We start from the raw sequence: 21,899 nt of genomic DNA on the forward strand, positions 1-21,899 counted from the left end.
AAGATACTAGGGTAGGAAGGACCTAGGGTATGGTAAGTAAGATGAGTAACTAATTATAAAGAACAATAAAAAGGTAACAAATTAATAGGTGTAAACTTAAAGTGGTATATGCTGAAACATAAGACATATTATGACTGTAGATAGCGTCACTAGGGAAGGATGTAACATGCCACTAATTCTATACTTAAAAGAAAATAGATTCCTATCGATATTAAGATAAAACTTGAGCATTTCAAAATTAACTTTAACTACTTTAGCTGAAATTGAAAAGTAACTAACTAACTGCTGTTCAACATAATCAGAATCTAACCGATTCATCTGAAAGGAAGTTAATCTTTTATTGAACAATAACTTGGAACATTTATCATCATGCTATTCAATATGAACAAGAGATGACTTTCATTTCAAAGGAAGAGATAAAAGTTCAAATATCACAATTCATTTAGCTTTCCAACTTGAATCTTCTGTATCAAGCCTTGACATAGTCTGGAGGAGGAAGAGCATCATCAAGGGCTTTTCCACCCAACCTCAGATCTGTCAGTCTCCCATGCCCCTTCCAACTGGAAGTGGCCTGACCCTTCACGAGGGTGCAAACTAAGGACTAGGTCTAGATGCCATCTTGCCATTTGAGCTTGGTGTTTAGATGCCATTAAGGTTTTTAAGTTGCAAGCACGATTAACGCGCTGCCATTGTTCACCACCCTTGCTTGACTTGTCTTGCAATTCTTGAGTTCAACTGACTCATGTCTACTCAGACTAGTGGACAAGAACATCCTTAGTGGGAATGCATCCCACTAGACAAGCCAACCTCTTGGCTTGTTTGCTGACACTAATATTCATAAACGACTAATAGAACTACATGTTGACAATTTTCTTTATATTCTGGTAGTTTCCCTTTCTACTGTACAAGGATAACCTACCTTTCAGACTCCTCAAGAATAATCATTAAACACTGGAATATTCAATCAAAGGTCCTTACTTATTAACATCCCACTAGACAAGCCAACCTCTTGGTTTTTTGAGGCTGCAGTCTAGTTAGGTTATTACTTCCTCCTTCTCTGTGCTTCCTTCCATGCATGGTACCAAGCGCCAAATTGATCCCTCTAGTCATTCAAGGTCATGTTGACGTGTTTTTTATGACAATGTCTAACACAGAATAAAGTTGCCCAACAGTCACTTTACTCTTACTTGATCAAAGCTCAATTGTACGCTAAGATTGCAGTAAGTTCAAACGATTGAATCATTCAATGGGACTTACGTTTGAATCATTCTTTCACTTCTTTGATGTGGCTGGAACTTCATCATCGGATATGACAATTTTGCGATGCTTCTGCTTCAAATAAACTCAATTGGAATGAACTGAAATTTAAGGGGAAAGGGTTAGAAGGATCTAAATCTATTCCTAAGGGCAGTGATATCAATAGATAGTGCTCTAGTGGACGAACTCCAAATAAACCAAGTTCTGCTTTGCTAAGATTAACTACAACTCCACAAGAACCGGTGCAATCTTCTGAGGATGTTGAAGGATTTTCACATTGAGAATGTGCATTTGAATACCCAACACGACGCAATCCAAACGACTATTCTCAATCGAACTTAGCACAAATTTGGTGGCTCAGGCTAACTTTACACTGCAACTTATAATCAATAAGATGCAAAAAGTATGAACCATGGAAATTCATCAAACACCATTACATTCTCTATTGAAATCAAAGCACTATTCTACTTCTACTTTAAGTGAGGAAGGTGAAACCATGCAAGCTTTGAAAATATAACTTAAGTGGACACTATCAAAGAACAATGTTTCATTGTTATTATCTCAAAACTCATCACAATAATTTCATACAAGGCTCCCTCCGTTTTACAAATGAGGGGGTCACCCATTTATATAGGCTTCATGCCCTAGCTACATGCAAAACCCCTATTAGGGTTTTCCCTGAAAGATCCCCCACACATGATGCAACAAGGTGGGAATCAACAATAAATTCCCATTATGCCCATATACAATTAATTACAATACTGCCAAAAATGGCACCCATAAAGCATTATTTAACCATTACATTTAAAACTGCCCACTATGCAATGAATGCACCCTCATGCAAAAGATTGCCCATTGTGCAATAAAGATAACTCCATGCAAAACTGCCCCATCATGCCATAAATGGACCATCACCTCCACTTGCGATAGTCGCATGCAAAAGATGCTCCATTAATTCATTATGCGTTGACTCGACTGCCACTTGGTGAGAAACCCCTGGAGAGAGAAAACTTTACCTAGGAAGATTTTTCTTGAAGTTTTGAATTTTCCTTGTTCCAAGTAAGCTTTTCCGTCAAATTTGCATATCTATTTTTTAGGGATTTTTCAAAATTAGGGTTCCAGGGTCCAGGAGAGAGAAAATTACCTCACGAATCCAAATCTATCATCATTTTGAAATTCAGATGATTTTTGATGCCCGAAAATGGAATTTTCAAAATTTTTCCAAGGGGGGAAGGGAATTTTGTTGTGAAGGAAGGAATTTCCATCACTTAGCCAAATTTTCACCTTTTCCAAGAATTCTGTCGTGAAGGAAGGAATTTCCAACACTTAGTCAATTTTTTCACCTTCCTAGAATTTCTTCTTCTAGGGCGCAATTCTTCCTTGAGGAAGGAATTTTTTTGAATTTTGAACCTTTCTTGCTAAACCTTTATTTTTTCACGTCTTGCTTTCAACCTTGGGCACATTTTGGAACTAGAGAAGAAATTCTGGAAATTTGTTCCTTGAGGAAGGAATTTTTGTGCTGTTTGAATTCGTCATGTTCGCAGGGAGCGTTTTGACCAATTTTTCACATAAATATTTTTGACGTAACTGAAATAGTGAGTGAAGTGGTGTATGATAAAGACACCACGGTGGCCCCCCGCGGGACAGCCTGGGCTACGACCACCGTCACGCCCCTTCCTGTGGAAGGGACCCCATGGTGGGTCGCGAACCTCCCCCTCCACGGGGTATAAAGAGAAGCCTCCGTGGAGCACACAGGGTAGGATGGTGACGGAAGAAAGGAACTTGAGGTTGACGGTGGACTCCCAATCTGCAGGCGACATCTACAGTGCGAACTCCAACCACAGGCCACGATTTGCGTACAGGTAAGAGGGGTTAAGAAGTCTTAAGGTATATGTGTGTGTGGACGTGTGTGCCACACACACACATATATATTAATGCATTTTTTATGAATACATATATCTCTAATGATTACTTATATGAATGTAGCAATAAAGATAGGTATCTATGTAGAATATGTATGTATATTTAGGATCATTAGAAAGATTAAAGAATATGTAAACGAAGACGTAAATTATGGAATGGAAAAGAGTAATGAATTGTAAAATATAATATTAATGTGATTATATGATGGAGGCTATAGGGAGGAAATGCCCTTAGCCTAATGGAGGGATTATGATAATCCCTGGTAGGCAATATATACTGAATATCTATATGCATATATGTATGGCTTGGTTGACAAGTTCATCCAAGAAGAGACGGATCTGGCCGATCCTCTCTGGTAGACTTGGATGATGAGATGCATCATCCAAGGCAAGGAATTGATCATATATGATGGTCTTCCTTGGTATGGCTTGGGTGTAAGAAATTACATCCAAGACGGGAATCGATTAACCTTCGATTTCCTGGATGGCTTGGGTGTAAGAAATTACACCCAAGACAGGAATCGAATTAACCTTCGATTTCCTGGATGGCTTGGGTGTAAGAAATTACATCCAAGACAAGAATCGAATTAACCTTCGATTTTCTGATATTGCTTGGAACCAAGATGGGTTCCAAGAAGGTGAGCTCCACAGCCGCCGAAGGACATGTCGCAATGCTGCACACGTATCCTTTTTAAGAATTGAAATTAGTGTTAATTAAGTAATTGAACTTTAATTGCAAATTAGATTAGTTATGTATATGTTTTTGTTGTGTTCTAACAATCTGTTTTGTAGGACAATGATCTCTAACTAGTAGAAACATTACAATGGTATCAGAGCATAATCCTGCCAACCTATGGGAAGAATTCTTAGTTTATGATCACATATCAGAGAAAGAAAGGCGCAAAAGCAATGGCCGATCAATTAGCCAAACAACTTCAGACTTTCATGGAGCAAACCAATGAGAAATTCGAAAGAATGAGCCAATTAATCCTCGAAACTACAAACACCAACAATAGAGATATTCCAAACCCTAGAAGAGAGACACACTCCAATCACGCTGATAACGAACGATCTCCTCAAAGTTCTAGACAAATAATTCCCGAATTTCTTCCTAGAGAGGAACATGTGAGGGATGTAGAGGAACCAGCCACACTTGGGGTTGATGAAATCGCCCAAATTTATGCTAGATTAGAGCCAAAAGTTTAGAGGGTGGTTTCCTTCATGGACTTCTTTGAGTCCAAGACTAATGAAGGTATAAGGAGAAAACCTATGGGTAAAGACCTCAAAGCTAAAGTCAACAAAATGTCCCTACCATGCTTTGATGGGTCAGGGAAGGATATCGCCCAAGCTTGGGTCCAAAAACTAGATATATACCTTTCATACAGTCCCATGACCGAAGGAGATGCTACAAAATTTGCCATACTCCATTTAACCGGAGCAGCCCATAATTGGTGGCATAATGGTCTCATTACCCTAGGACACAAAAATATCTCAACCTATAATGAGTTTACCCAGAAGCTCATTAGCCGGTTTGACCAGAAAGACTCCAAATGGTACTTCCAATAGTTAACACACCTTAAGCAATCAGGAACCATTGAAGACTATATAGACCAATTCCAAAACCTATCCGTAATGGTCCCCAACCTATGCCAAAGAAAGCTTACTTATATGTTTTTAGAAGGCTTGAAAGACTCTATTAAAATTTTTGTAAAACCCTTGGAACCACATAATTTAGTAGAGGCCATTAAGAAAACTAGGATGGTCGAATTTAGTGCTCCCAAGAACACCTCAACCAAAACACCGCATAGGAATGAGGGACCCCAGAGGGACCGCTGGGAGAGGCCATGCCACTTTTGCAAGAAACCTTGGAGTTTGAATCACCAATGTAAGGAGAGAGAGGAACTCATGGAGAAAGGGTTATGTTTCAAATGCAAGGCCCCATGGGGGAAAGGCCATGAATGTAAAAGAGGATAGTTAAATAACACAGAAGAAATACGAGAAGAGGAAAGACCCTATAAAAGGGCCAGGTTTGAGAACAACGAAGGAAGTACCTTGGTAGTCATCACTCAACGAAGTGAGAATAGATGCTTCAAATTCAAAGGGACTATCAAAGGATAGAAAGTAATCGCATTGGTGGACACAAGAGCCTCACATGACTTCATTAGCAAACACTTAGCAGCAAAGAGAAGGTTAAAAACTCAAGAGTTTGGAGGGTTTGAAGTGATCATGGGCAATGGAGTCATAGACGTGCACTAAAATTATACCTCAATTGGAAGTCACCCTGGGGGGGCACACAATTAAGGGGAACTTCTTTGTGGTGAACCTAGAGAATGACATCATTTTGGGGATGCCATGGATAAACTCATTGGGACGGTTCACCATGGATAGTCCAAATCGGGAGATATGCTTCCAACATGAAGGGAGAGAGATAACATTAAAAGGGATTCCCGATGGCTCTCCAAAAATAGTATCATGTAATAAAATGGAGAAAATCCTTAGGCATGATCAAGGAGAGTGGGTTGCCCAATGTATGGTCTTGGATAAATCTCCGACTGAAGGTCAGATGGTTTGTAGTGATATACAACCCATCCTTAGGAGACACAAAAAGGTCTTCGAAGACGTTCCCCCGGGCTTACCCCCCAAAAGGGGATTTGAACACTCCATTGAAGTAGAAGGAGCAAAACCTGTCATTACCACTCCTTACCGCCATCCCCACAAATTCAAGGAGGAGATTGAAAAAACTATAAAAGAACTATTAGAAATAGGACACATCCAACCAAGCAGCATCCCCTTTGCTTCATTAGTGGTATTTGTCAAGAAGAAAGACGGGACGATGAGAATGTGCATTAGATTATCGGGCCCTAAATAAAAAGACTATAAAAAATAGATACCCTATTCCGAGAATTGACGAACTAATGGATGAACTACACGGAGCAAGATATTTCTCTAAAGTTGATCTAAGGTCAGGATACCATCAGATTAGAATGAGGGAAGAGGATATCCCCAAAACAACATTCAGATGTCACTATGGACATTTCGAGTTTTTGGTTCTACCATTTGGTCTCACTAACGCCCCAGCCACCTTTCAGTCATGCATGAATCATACATTCAGGCAACAGTTGAGGAAATTTCTCCTAATATTCTTTGATGATATACTCATTTACAGCAAGACATGGGAAGAACATCTCCGACACATTGAGGAGGTATTAAATATTCTCGAGTCTGAATCTTTATATGCTAAAGTCTCCAAATGCAAATTTGGGATGAAAGAAATCATCTAACTAGGACACAAAATTAGTGAGGCCGGAGTAAGTGTGGATGAGGAAAAAATCAGGGCCATCAAGGAATGGCCCACCCCTAAAACCTTAACACAACTAAGGGGGTTTGTGGGACTATGTAGCTACTATAGACATTTTGTAAAAGGGTTTTCCAAGATAGCAGCACCCCTCACCGACCTAACTAAGAAAGGAGCCTTCATATGGAATGACCAAGCCCAACAGGCTTTTGAACAACTTAAAATAACCATGAGCTCATGTCCAGTATTGGCCATTCCCGACTTCTCTATACCTTTTGAACTACAATCTGATGCATCCGGGGAGGGAATTGGGGCTGTCCTCATGCAAAAGAAACACCCCCTAGCTTTTGAGAGCCGTAAACTTACCGAAGCAGAAAGACACTACTCTATTTATGACAAAGAAATGTTAGCCATAATGCACGCCTTCGCAAAATTTCGCCAATACCTCGTCTGTGGGAAGTTTGGTGTGAAAACCGATCATAACAGTCTACGCTTCTTCTTGAGCCAAAAAGACCTTAATGATAGGCAACAAAAATGGGTGAGCAAAATACAAGCCTATGACTTTGATACAAAATATGTAAAAGGGGTGAATAATAAGGCAACGGATGCATTATCCTGAAGAGCCCACCTCAATGCCATTACCAACATCTCAAAGGACTGGTTGGAAGAGATCCTTAATGAATATGACCAAGATCCACAAGCAAAGAAAATCTTGGAGGGAAACCTTCCCAATGAAGATTTTAAAGTTAGAGGAGACCTCATCTTGTACAAGGGAAGGGTATACTTGACCCCTTAGACCAAATTCAAAAACAAAATCCTAAAGGAATTCCATGATAACCCCGTGGCAGGACATCAAGGATACTATAAAACTTATAAATACATAAGGGAAAAGTATGCATGGGAAGACCAAAAGAGAGATGTCTAAAAATATGTACAAGAGTGCCTAACTTGTCAACGCAATAAAACCGAACTCACCCATCCAGCTGGATTGCTTCAACCATTACCTATTCCCAAACAAAAGTGGGAGAGCATTTCTATGGACTTCATAACAGGGTTGGCAAGGACACAAGGAAAGGATATCATTTTTGTGGTGGTAGACAGACTCACGAAGTATGCCCATTTCCTTGCAGTCTCCACAGAATACAAAGCCTACCAAATAGCCAATCTATTCTTCAGGGAAATTTTCAGACTCCACGGACTCCCTCTGAATATTGTTGGTGACAGAGATAGCGAGTTTATTAGCCAATTTTGGCAGGAACTCTTCAAAATGGCAGGAACAATCTTGACCCCTAGTACCAGTTACCATCCTCAAACTGATGGGCAAACAAAAATAGTGAACAAATGGATAGAGGGTTATCTAAGGAATTATGTTACAGGGCAACAAACCGCTTGGGTCAAATGGTTACACCTAGGAGAACATTGTTACAACACGACACATCACATGTCAATAGGGATGAGTCCTTTCCAAGCCTGGTGTTTTTAAGGCTACAACCTTATAAACAATCTTCCCTCAAGAAGAATGGGGCTGAAAAATTGAAGCCCCGGTTCTATGGACCCTACAAGGTGATTCAAAGGATTGGGGAAGAAGCTTATGAAATAGAACTTCCCATAGAGAGTAAAATACATAATGTGTTCCATGTCTCCCAACTCAAAAAGGTTCTCAGGCAACACTTGTCTCCTTCCAGTGAACACCTCCCCTAGATGATGATGGGAAACTCACCTTGTACCCTGAGATCATCCTGGACACACGGAAAAAAGAGCTTAGGAACCGAACCATTACCGAATACCTGATTAAATGGAGGAATCTCCCAAATGAGGATGCTACTTGGGAAAAAGAGGAGGATTTGAATATGCTTGAGGACAAGCAAAATTGAGACGGAGGGACTGTGATAAACCAGATTTATCACCTAATGTAAATTGGTTAAATGATGTTAATACAGTAAAAGTAGAAATAAATCATTAAATACCATTTATTTATATTAAATCGTTTATTTATGTGAAACATTTATTTATTCTAAATCATTCATTTAAAAAAGTTAAAATATAAATAAATGAATAGAATGTTAATATATTAGAAAGTATTATTTAACTTAAAAGGGCTAATGTAAATGAAATAGTGAGTGAAGCGGTGTATGGGAAAGACACCACGGTGGCCCCCCGCGAGAAGTGGTGGGATGGGGGTCGCAGCTTGGGCTGCGACCACCGTCACGCCCCTTCCTGCGGAAGGGATCCCATGGTGGGTTGCAACCCTCCCCCTCCACGGGGTATAAATAGAAGCCTCCGTGGAGCACAAAGGGTAGAATGGTGATGAAAGAAAGGAACTTGAGGCTGATGGCGGACTCCCAATCTGTAGGCGACATCTACAATGCGAACTCCAACTGCAGGCCATGATTTGCGTACAGTTAAGAGGGGTTAAGAAGTCTTGAGGTATATATGTGTGTGGACGTGTGTGCTACACACACACATATATATTAATGCATTTTTTATGAATACATATATCTCTAATGATTACTTATATGAATGTAGCAATAAAGATAGGTATCTATGTAGAATATGTATGTTTTTTTTAGGATCATTAGAAAGATTAAAGAATATGTAAATGAAGACGTAAATTATGGAATGGAAAAGAGTAATGAATTGTAAAATATAATATTAATGTGATTATATGATGGAGGCTATAGGGAGGAAATGCCCTTAGCCTAATGGAGGGATTATGATAATCCCTGGTAGGCAATATATACTGAATATCTATATGCATATATGTATGGCTTGGTTGACAAGTTCATCCAAAAAGAGACAGATCTGGCCGATCCTCTCTGGTAGACTTGGATGATGAGATGCATCATCCAAGGCAAGGAATTGATCATAGATGATGGTCTTCCTTGGTATGGCTTGGGTGTAAGAAATTACATCCAAGACAGGAATTGATTAACCTTCGATTTCCTGGATTGCTTGGGTGTAAGAAATTACACCCAAGATAGGAATCGAATTAACCTTTGATTTCCTGGATGGCTTGGGTGTAAGAAATTACATCCAAGACAAGAATCGAATTAACCTTTGATTTCCTGATATGGCTTGGAACCAAGATGGTTTCCAAGAAGGCGAGCTCCACAGCCGCCTAAGGACATGTCGCAGTGCTGCACACGTATCCGTTTTAAGAATTGAAATTAGTGTTAATTAAGTAATTGAACTTTAATTGTAAATTAGATTAGTTATGTATATATTTTTGTTGTTTTCTAACAATCTGTTTTGCAGGACAATGATCTCTAACTAGTAGGGACATTACAGATATTCAAACATCTAGAAGGTATTTATGAAATCAATAACCTCAGTAGAGCAATTGCATTAAGGCAACAATTACTTCACATTAAAATGGCAAAGGAAGATTCAATTATGTCTTACTTCATGAAGATCTCTAAACTAAAGGATCAACTAGGCTCAATTGGTCATAACATAGAAGACAAGGACATCGTCATGATCTCATTGAATGGTCTCCCAGATTAATGGGTTTCCTTCATTTAATCCATAAGTGGGAGATCTGAATTCCCAACCTTTGATCGTCTTCGAAACGATTGCCTTCATGAGGAATCTTGCCTTGCCACAAGAGGAAAACTGAAGAGTCCTCAAGTGGATTATCAACATATGCTTGCAACCCAATGCAAGAAAGGTGATAATTGGAAGAAGAATAAGCCTAAGACGAATAGAGAATTCAGACCACCCAGCTCTCAGTATTCTTGGAAGAAGCGAAGAGATCTCTCTCGTGTTCGATGTTTTAGATGTGACAAATATGGTCACTATGCTAGAGACTGTCAGAATGAACCCTCGTAAAGGGAAGCCAACCTAAATGAGGTCTTAAAACTAAATGAAGACTTCTTATTCATTTCTGCCTTGTCAAGCAGCATACCCTCAGATAGTAACACATGGCTGATTGACAGTGGTGCTTCCAGACACATCACAGGCTATCACGAGCATCTTTCAGACTTAGTAGAAAAGGATACCAGTCTACATGTGGTAATTGGTGATGATGCTCGATATTCGGTAAGAGGTTCTGGCACTACCTCTTTAAATTTAAATTCTGGTATTTCATTCCACCTTAGTGATATCTTATTTGTTCTTGGAATTAAAAGAAACTTAATCTCTATTTCCGCTCTAGAAGATAAAGGTTATCAAGTAGCATTTTCTGAGGGTAAAGTACTTGCTTGGTCTAAGAAATCTAGTTTTAAATCTGTTCGTGTTATTGGAAATAGATATGATAGTTTGTATAAGCTCTCCACTAACCCCGTTCAAGCCCTCATTAGTGAGGCCCCTGAATAACTATGGCATTGAAGGCTTGGACACTTACACTTTCAAGCTCTTTCTTCCCTCGGAAGGATAGTTAAAGGTATGCCTAAACTCAGTCAATTTCACGATGATACTTGTAAAGGTTGCGCTATGGGTGAAAATGTTGAAAGTTCTATTCATAGAAGTGAAAGTAGAGCTAAAGAAAAATTAGAACTTGTTCATTCTGATTTATGTGGACCTATGTTTGTAGTTTCTCCTAGTGGATGTCTCTACTATGTAATCTTCATAGATGATTTCTCTAGGAAAACTTGGATTTATTTCTTAAAGACTTAAGAATCTGATGAAGTCTTAAGTATATTTAAAGAATTTAAGGCATGGGCTGAAAACATTTCTGGTAAAAGAATTAAATGTTTAAGGTTTGACAATGGAGGTGAGTATACCTCTGGCAGTTTTTTATGACTTCTGTGTTGAGTCAGCAATTAAGAGGGAGTTCTGTGTTCCTTACAATCTTCAGCAAAATGGAGTTGTTGAAAGAAAGAATAGGACTATTGTTTAGGCTGCAAAGGCTATGATCCATGATCAAGACTTGCAGACTTTTCTTTGGGCTGAGGCTTCTAGAACAACAGTATATATTCATAATAGATGTCCCCATCGTGTTCTAAAGAATTTGATTCCTGATGAAGCCTTCACAGGATCCAAACCTGACATCAACCACTTGAGAATTTTTGGAGGTTTTGTATACGTTCATGTGTCTAAAGAAAAGCGAAGTAAGTTGGAGCCTTTCGGAAAGAAGGGGATGCTAGTTGGATACAATGAATCCTCCAAAGCCTTCTTGATTTTGGCACTCTATTCCTGAGTTGGGCGCTATTTTCACTTAGTCAAGGAATTTGACATTTTTGAAACTTTCCATGACTTAGGCATTTTGGCGCTCTATTCTTGAGTTGGGCGCTATTTTCGCTTGGTCAAGGAATTTGGCATTATTGGAACTTTCCATGACTTAGTCATTTTGGCGCTCTATTCCTAACTTGGGCGCTATTTCACTTGGTCAATGAATTTGGCATTTTGGGAATTGAAGTGATTTCCATTTGCCAGACTTAGAAGATTTTCCATGCTTTCCCCTTCTGGAATGGATGTCCATACTTAGCCATTTTTTGATCTATTTAGCCTGCTTTTTGACTTTTCGGATTTAGGAGTGTTCAGGAATGCTCAATCTTCAGTATCTGCATGCGAGGAACCTGCCACAAATAGACTTTCCAAAAATAGAAGGTGTTTCAAAATGTTAGAGTTGAATAGGACGTAGGGACACTTACTAAAAATAGAAACTAAAAGTAGTAAGTTTGATTTTGAGCAAAAATAGACTAATCCGGGAGGTAGTGAAATCCCTAAAAAATAGGAACTTTCTAAAAATTGAAAGTTGCTCAGAATTCGCTCAAATTTCACGTGTAGGTTCCTTAAAGGGCCCTGATTCCCATGCAACATTCAGTTTTTCCAAAACTCTAAAGGAAATGCCTCAAATTCAAGTTTGAAGGTCAAAACCCTAAAACAGACAAAACAAGCTCCAGACTTAACCAAATTTGCTCGAACGAGCTCCATACTTGATCAAATTGACCCCCAAACACTTGCAAAGCGAGGAGATTGACAAGACTGCTGCAAAAAGACCCGACAAACCAAAGCCAAAAGACGAAGAGGACCTAAAAATTAGGGGGTCCCCATTTGCAATGGGGTGATGTGTGAAAACATCACAATAGGTCCATGAGGCCCCTCTGTCCATGAGACCCCAGAGGGGCCTTTACCTGCAGCAGTCTTACTCTTCCACTTAGAATCTTCAAATGCGGTCCAGGGCCCCTATTCTTCCTCTGGCTTTCATTTTGGGGTTCTCCTCGGCTGATCTGGATGTTTAGTGGGGGTTTTGCGGTTCCCTCATTGGGTCCTCCCCTCCTTTTTGTGTTGCTGTTGTTTCTGCTGTTTCTGGTTTATTTCTTCAGGCACCATTTTTTGGTGTTCTCTCTGTGGGTTGGCCCCTTTTTCTGTGTTCTGCAGACCCTTTGACCTTCTTTGTGGTCACTTGTTGGATATTAATAAACTTATCTTATCTAACACTAACAGTCATAAATGACTAATAGAACTACATGTCAACAGTTTTCTTTATATTCTGGTAGTTTCTCTTTCCGCTGAACAAGGATAACCTACCTTTTTGACTCCTCAAGTATAATCATTAAACACTGGAATATTCACTCAAATATCATTACTTATTAACATATCCAACGTTTAATATTAATTGTTCAAGATCAATAGCCTTATTGGACAAGTGAAATGTATGCTGCTCATACTGAGCTGGGTCATTGCCCTTATTAAACATCTAGAAATTTCAACTGTATAACGTCTACTGACATTAACAGTCATAATGACCACCTTGTTTTGTGACATTAATCATTCATACTATAACCCAAGGTAGGTTTCCAAGAACTACACATTAACCATCTCAAAATCAATTGATCAACTAACACATAACACAATAGTCTATACCATTTCCACGTTTATGGTATTATTGAGTTTTCTCTTTCAGCATTGGTATTTATATGTTTCTAGATTAGTGTATGCAATTGGTTGATTACTACATCTGCTTAGCATTTGTAGTTATATGAGTTCAGGACTAATTCTTCTGACCAGAATATTGAGTTCTTTCTGCTTAATTATCTGTTGCTAATAGTATATATTAATTCAGTTGAGCTAACTTATTCACTCGTTAGATCTGTAGAGTGCTGCTCTATGTACCATGGCAGAGGTATGCAAGCCACATATGCATCTGTATTAGTAATAGCCGATCTTTTGCTTCTTAAGACAATGGGAACACAGTAACCACAACACAACATAACATGGATATGCATGATAAAACACTCTCGATTACGGATCTTATAACAGATGTATTTTTGATTACGGATTTATGAGCTTTTTCATTTATATCTGAGAAAGAATGATTACGGCAATACAACTTTTCCTTGATTCTTAATCTTTTCCATAAAGAAGATTTTTCATATAAATACAGATAATATACGTTCATATAACCTCTGTATATCAAGCAGTTATGAAAAGAGTACGTGCCTGCACTCGTGAAGATGGTAATGCCTGATCAAATGCAATGTGAGACTTGATGATAATGATTCTTCCACAACCCGTTCCTCCAAAATGCTGATGAAATGATAATGATATGTAGTGAAAGATGTGGATACTTCCGCTTGAAAATTATGCAGCTGCAGATGATTTTATTCTCTCGATGATTATGTATCGTAGAGTTCCACTAAAACAAATTAGAGACTCAAGTCAAAATGCAACTTCCTCCTCCTTCCATCTGGTTCACGGACTGAGAACAGGCTTCTAAATAACAGTGATGCAATGTTAATGTTTGTTTTCTTTACAAGATTGAGATGGTGATATCAGATATCAAGTAATGGAAACCCCTTCTTGTCAAAGAATGAACTCTTAATATAGTTGAATATGCAGTGAATACCACTCCAAGAAGAGGAGGTTTCGATCAAAAGTAACTGAAACAAGAGACAGCTCGCACATGAAGTGGCAATGGTGCTAACATCTCACGAAGATAAGTCAAGGCATGGCATCGGCTAGTATTGCCGATGAAGGAATTACTTTATTTTAAAGGCATTTTAATATTATCTCCTCATTTGTATATGAACATATCCTCATTATGGCCATATAACATACATATATCTCTATGTGTGTATGTATGTATATTCATGCATTACCCGTAATCAGATGCACGTATACATGTATTTACATATGCTATATGTACTCACATCATAGTGTATATCCATATATTATTTAATGAGATTATTTACTTGAAAATAATTATGATCCATTTTATATTTTTTATAAATTATTAAACCAAGATCAACAACACGCACACCGAGGACGTTAAATAGACCAACTACCAACTAACTGACAAGGTAACAACCAACTTCCTAACGACCTAACACCAGGTTCGTGGTCCGATGGCAATTTCGATCAATCCGCTGTCTACACACTTCTCCTTTATGATACTCTCCATCCCTTTGAAGGCGTTGATAATCTTGCATCCACTTGGTAACATAAATGATGGTTAGACCATTCTTACCCTCATAATATTCACAATTATATGAAACAACATTGTCACAATCAATCCATCAAATCCATAGTACAACTCAAATTAAGATTACGCATCCACATATGCAAGTAATAAAATGCAAATGATATAACGATCACAACTGCATTATCATTTAACAACTTTTATTGAAAGGATCAATGTAACAAAGGACCTCTCAAAGAAACATGAAGCTGACGAAGATCAAGCAGGAGATCGTGAACTGGGACCGATGTTGTGACATGGCTGCATAAGGCTTAGATAATGGTCATAAGGGATTGTCTAGGGCAGAGGAAGCCAGGCTTGACAATCTGAGGAGGAAGCTGAGAGACATTGCTAATTTTTCTATTGTAAGCAGGAAGTAGACATAGTTCCCATTTAAGCCATCACTGAAAATAGATTCATCCAAAAGAGATTTTGACATGCCTGAAATATTCTATGAGTGGGTGCAAAAGCATCATAAAAGGATTTTTCTCCCTTAACACCTAGTTTTATATGGATCTTTTGAAGTCGTTCCGTTTTCATGTGCCCAGGGCTTGTTTTAGTCATTATAAAGGTTCATTGTAGCATGTGGCATTATATTCTCTTTTCATTGTTTTGTTTTAGTGCAAAAGTCAATTTGCTAAGCTGCAATTCCCCTATGAAATTTGCAGTTTTGCACGTCAGACATCATGAGGGTATAGTATATCAGGGAATTAAATGCAGAAAAGGGCAACTGCTGATATTTAGGAAAAGTATACATTCATTTCTACATGGATCGAAGTTAGAAACTTAGAACATATGCTACTGAAATTTCTTTGTTGCTTGATTTATAAGAAAAAACATGCTCACTGTTCTTAATGCAATATTCTGTATTTTGTTGTTTGGATTTCAAATAATGATATCTGAAAATTTGAAGAAATTCTTTTCTTAGAGGAGCATACTGTCAAAGACACTCATGCTATATACTGTATTTAAGGAAAATTGCTGGAGACTTTTCATTCTGTCCTTTATGATTTCTTGTCATTTGAGGGAACAACTTCAAGTGTGTTTCTTTTACTCAAATTTGTTCTTTATAACTTCAGGGGGATATTATTACTAGCCTGAAAAGCCGACTCGAGATTCTCTCTGATGACGCTGAAGAGGCATCGACATCCCTGAAGTCAGAAGAAGTTAATCTCCACGAAGATAAGTCCCTTCTGAAGCAAGGGGACACCCTTTTCTCATGTAATTGGAGGTATGAACTGAGTTCATGGCCCTTATGAATTAGCTAACTAGTTATTTCAAAATATATCCTCAATGAAATCGGTTACACGTGAAACTCTGTTAAGAATTGTTTCAAAGTTCAAACCTTTATGCTGTGCTGTGATGGATTATTTTTGGCAACATTCTTGATTCTTTCTCCAAATAGTGTTGTATAATAATGTTCTGCATGCAATGTAATCTATCTGTCCACGTGTCAATGTATGTTTTTGTGTCCACCCATTGGAAGGCATTTCCCGAAACACTGTTGCCTGTGAAGAAAAGACACTATGATTTTGTGTGCTTCTCATAATATCTCTTGTCAGGAATATTTTGTATGCTGCTTATAAAAAGCTGATGATTATCTTTGAGTTAGATTCAATTTGAAGTTTTTCCTACCTAATTTTGAAAGCCTCTTGCATTCTTTTATAAACAGCTTTGATCTCTGCTAGATTATTGATTATATGTCCTAATTTTTCAGCAAAGAAGGCTACAGATTTATTTCAATACCTACCAATGCCTACCATGCCAGCCTGATGAAAGGACACTTATTATTGGCATCAATCAAGTGCATAATAAAAAATATCATGGTCTTACTCTTAACATTGATTGAACCAAAGTTTGCACAGGCACGGATATGGATATGGGTATGGTAACAGAATACAGATATGGTCATTTTTGAGACCTCCCATTTGGATACGGCATTCATAAAACACACACACATATTTAACACAAATTTCTAAGCTATTAAAAAAATAAAATAAAATTATAAAATATAAATAATTGTAAATTGAGTTTATAAAACACAATTATAATTTAGAAAATGATTCAAGAATGTAATTTAAATAATCTATAATATATGCTTAAATTTACTGTTTCTAAATTTAATTATACAAAAATATATAAACCAATTGTCAAATTTTTTTATCTTAAATTTTAATTAATTGTTATTTTAAAATAAATTAAATATATTACTAGAGAAGAATAAAATAAATATATTAGTAGAGAAGAATAAAATAAATATATTATATAATTAATTTTTCATTTCATAAAAATTATAAAATTTTATAATACATTATAATTTATTATAAAGAAAAAAACTAAATATAATTTTTTTTTTGACTTTTAAAAGCAAAATGAAATACAATAAAAAGCAAATAAAAGACAAATCTTTACTTTTTTTGTATTAAGTATCATAGAATCACAAAGCTCATTCGAGCATCCACATTACAAACTTATTACAAATACCAACTCCAACCAATGGAAGACCAAGAGTCACAACTTAGAATTCTACACAAAGGTGTCCCTCATGGGAGTTGAACTTGGGTCTCCACATTGAGAACTCAATGCTTTAACCAACTAAGCTCAACCCCTTGGACGAAATCTTTACTTCTGAAGTTATACAATAAAAAACAATTATATCTAAATATAATTTTAAAACAAAACACTTGACTTTATTCAATAATAAAAATAAAAAATGATTATATTTAAATACAATGTTAAAATGCTAAAGTTAAAAGAAAATATGCTTGTAAACTAAGTAGCAAAAGATGGAATTGGAGATGTGTAGAAGAAATGAGGCGCACAAAGGAAAGTGCGCAAAGCAGGAACAAACACAGCGAAAGAGACTAAACCCCAACAATGAAAAACCCCAAGAGAGAAAATGGCCAACAATGAAAAACATAGAGAAAGTAGCAAAAATGAAACGCGCAGAAACCCCAATGAAATCGTGCGGTATATTTATACAAAAAAATCTTGTTTTTGGGCTAAAGTTATAATTAACAGCATATTAAGTTTCAAATTCAACCCATTTATTTTAGGAATTGAATCCTAGCGAACTTGACACGGGATAAAAAAAAGCGGCAAGCTTTCGAGTACTCATGGAAATGTTTTTTATGTCGTACCATCCAGTATCGACCTCGTATCCATACCGGGTATGTCGAAATGCGTACCAGGGTTTGTGGGTGACGTTTCTGGTAACATTGCTTTAAACATTGTGTGTTGGGATTTTGCTTGTTTATTTATTCATGTAGAAATAATCAGATTATACAATCTATGCCATTTTTTCAATGGTAAATTGAGGGTTCTATTGAGATTTTTGCTCAAAGATTATCACAAGTCATACAAGATAACATCAACTCCATGAAACCAAATGGCTAGAATTAAAATATGGAAAACTAGACAAGCAAAACTGCATACCAATCCACATCATGCAATTTGGATCTTCCCACCTTATAGGAACATAACTTCATAAAAGAGGAAGACGTTTGTCCAGTGAACAACTTCTTGGGATAGATAGAAGTCCACTAACCCAAAGCCATAACACCACAAACAAGATCTGAAGACCGCAAGCTAGTCTGCCCTTTCCAAATGAGTTTGAGACTAGAAGGGATGTAGAGGAACCTCTATCCAGTAGGAGCCAAAACTTGGGTAGCAAGGGAGCATAAGTTAAGGGAGAGAAAACCTCCTTTTGGAAAGGGGAACTAGATGTGGGAGAAGAAAATGAAAATGTTTATAGGAGACCCTGATTCTTTTTGATCTATGACAAGGAGAAGGGGACGCTCCAAGTTTAGGGAAAAGGTGAACTGAAAATAATTGATGTTGAGGTTTAACATATTTCTAGTGTTCCACGGAAATGTGTTTCCCCCTCCCAGGCCCAAGTTCCCCCATCCCCGAAACCCATCCCCCAAAATTTTTCCCTTTCTGTCCTCGAAGCCCGTCCCCATGTCCCCCCGTCCCCAACGACCATGGAACACTGCATATTTCAAGCCAGTGCTAGGCATAGAATGCTTTTTTGGTTGCAAGGAAGACTTCAGTACGTGACCTAGACCAAAGCAAGATCTGCATCAAAAATCAAATTCTCAAAATCCAACAGTTGCTTCCAAACATGATCTTCATCTTTAAGATTGGTCTCCTTAGGAAAACCATCTGAGACATCCATCTCAACATGTTGTTGAAAAAAATTGAGAAGCGAACAAGAATCCATTTTAAGAGAAATTGAAATGAGCTTGCCCAAGGCATTTTCTTTGGCTAATAAACTAGAGGAAAGACAATATTGTAAAGCGAGGTTGGGAAGCCTAACGTAGATCAACAACACAAAGTATTTCCATATATTGGTTAGATAGAGGAAATTATACATATGGAAGTACTGTCATAATACCATGGGCCAACTTGAACCAAAATTTGTGAAACTTACAAATAGTCACAATTTCTAAATAGTGCACCTCCTTAGAAACTTCTAGATTCATTTAAAAAATGGGACGAGTAACTACTTGTGTCATTAGAGTAGCACCTCTAGCATTGAGGGAATTAATTTTTAGAGAAATATAGGAGTCAACAAGAATAGCCAGATGAAATGACAAACTACTGACAATCAAGGAAGGAGATACAACTATGGAAATAGGGCTCACACAAATGATTTGCAAGGGAGAAGCGGACAACACACCCAAGATAGGAGAGTGGAGAGTTGGGCCACTACCACTATATATAGTGGGGGTAGGGGTGGTAGATCAGTGCACCCCTTCAATTCTAGTTTTTACTTATGGTGGGATCAATGACTGTAGAACCATCATGACTTGGGTAATGGGGGGAAGCATGGAAAGTTGAGCCAATGGAAGCTTGCACCTCCCTTTGCCACCAACAAACCATTGGTAGAAGTCTCATAAGAGGAGCAAATGGAAAAAAAAGTCTTGGTCATTATTGTGGCCCCAACTATAGAGTTGTCTCATTTACAAAGTGAAAAGAGGGGGACGAATGAACATGTGATGAGCATGAGAGGCTTGCATGAATTTGGGGAAAGGATTTATTGCATTGATACAAAAGTATAAGACATTGGAGGTGCAATGGTAAAAGATGCAACTATGATAATAGTCAAAATAACATGATTTTTTCCCAAAGGAATGGGTCCTATAAGAGCATAGTAGTAGTAATTTTTTGGGAAGATTACTCCCTTCACATCATGGATTACAAAAGAATTAAATCTTCAAGTGTTTTTTCCTTTGAGAAGTCATTGGCTTTCATCTATTGTATTGAATTGGCTACAAGCAAAGTCTACCTACGTATGAATTTGTTTCAGAATTGGATTCAGAGTTGAAATGCTCGTGGAGTCATTTCTGGCATCTTTTTGAGGGTGGATTCCTTTCAAATTGTTTGGGTGATTCCCGCCATTTGTCAGTAGTTTGTCATCTTTTTAAGGGTGGGTTCCTTTCGAATTGTTTGGGTGATTCCTAACATTTTTTGGGCCTAAACAACAATCATTTTCACTTGCACACAGTGGTAGAGGAGAAAGGGACATTTGACATCTAGAATTTGATGTGAAAGTTTTTATGAAATGGCTATGCTATGCTTATGATGTTGAACTTTAGTGTCAATGTAACTTTGGTTTTAATTCCTCTTAAAATGATTTCCTAAGGAGTGATGCAAGACTTGGATATTGTTAGACCCTAAATTGGAAGGGAGCTACTCCTGGCAAGACCTCATAGAGGGACTTCCACTAATATTCAGTCCTTCTAGATTTGGAAACTTTACAAGTCATCGCCCAAATCACCAACTGGTTATCGACTTTCCATACTTGGTGCATTTAAAGTTTTTTCAAGCCATCGTTAAACAACTGTGGATAGTAGTTGAGAGAAATACATACATACATACATACATATGTATGTATGTATGTATACATATATGTATATATATGCATGTATACGTATATGTAGTGTCGTAAATTGTAACCCCTTACAATTCCACACTTCTTTGTGGGCCCTTCCTTTAGTGTGCCTCCGTCTAGGTCTTTTTGAGCGTATCATATGCTCACGAGGTGACCTAATCCAGTGTCCCGAGCATGTGCACTCTTGAACCACCCTTAGTTTGCCATTTTCTGGGTGGACAATGGCGCATAGCGCCATAGTTTCTCCAAAAGGGGCCTAAATTTGAACATGTCGGAGTGCCAATACTCGCCATTTGTGATTTAATCTTGATATTTTGATATGACCATTGGAAGTCAACATAAGAGTGAAAATACGTTGAGAGCCCTATATAAAGGCATCATCTCTAATCCATTTAATCATCTTTGGCAATCCACAAGTCCCATTCAAGCACTCAATTCCTTCATTCAAGAACAGATTTGAGTACAAGGAGCATCAAGCTACAACAAGTTATCTTTGAGCATGTTTTTATGATGGATCTTGTTATGATTTATCATGTTATTGCATCAACACTTGGAGGACTTACTTAAAGAGCATTGCATCACCACCATTATCAATCTTGAGGTATAATCTTGTCAATTCAACATTTCAACTTCAGATTTTAGCTCTGGCCTACTAGGGTTAAGCTCTCTTGTCTAATTAATCATAGTTGCAAAGAGTAGGCTAAATCAAACAGTTCCAGACTTCGAATAGGCAAAAACCCCTAAACACTTTTTGGTTGAATTTTGGAGTAAGTGATCTATAGGGCATCTTGACCAAAATCCGAAGTTTTAGCTAATGAAAGGACCTTCATGTCTAGGGCGCCTAACACACTTGACTGACACACCAGTTGCAAATTTCTGTGAGAGGTTCCTTTCTGCCGCTCATTTCCAGATCTATACTTCTGAGTTGACTTTCTATTTTGTAGTTGTCTATTTATGCTTATTATTGTCAATTTCCTAGCATTTTACCTAGTCCTTGCATCTTTACATTAAATCATATTAAATACAAAAAGAGAAAATAATTATACACAACATCCAACTCTCCTTTGGGACAGAAGTTGGATCTTGGTGGCTATTTCGCTTAATGAAATTGATATTGATTTGGGATCT

General features: G+C 37.7%; 1 protein-coding gene across 4 annotated transcripts in view; it reads left to right on the top strand.

Moving 5' to 3' along the window:
* Positions 1-21,899, top strand: part of LOC131074824 (uncharacterized) — a 168,393-nt gene that overhangs the window by 90,006 nt on the left and 56,488 nt on the right. For all 4 annotated transcript variants that reach the window (XM_058011537.2, XM_058011534.2, XM_058011535.2 and 1 more), the window contains one exon: positions 15,955-16,106. In XM_058011537.2, the coding sequence (XP_057867520.1) occupies positions 15,955-16,106 (152 nt within the window). The remainder of the gene's footprint in view (positions 1-15,954; positions 16,107-21,899) is intronic.

Source organism: Cryptomeria japonica, chromosome 6, assembly GCF_030272615.1.
Source record: "Cryptomeria japonica chromosome 6, Sugi_1.0, whole genome shotgun sequence".
NCBI classification, from domain to species: domain Eukaryota; kingdom Viridiplantae; phylum Streptophyta; class Pinopsida; order Cupressales; family Cupressaceae; genus Cryptomeria; species Cryptomeria japonica.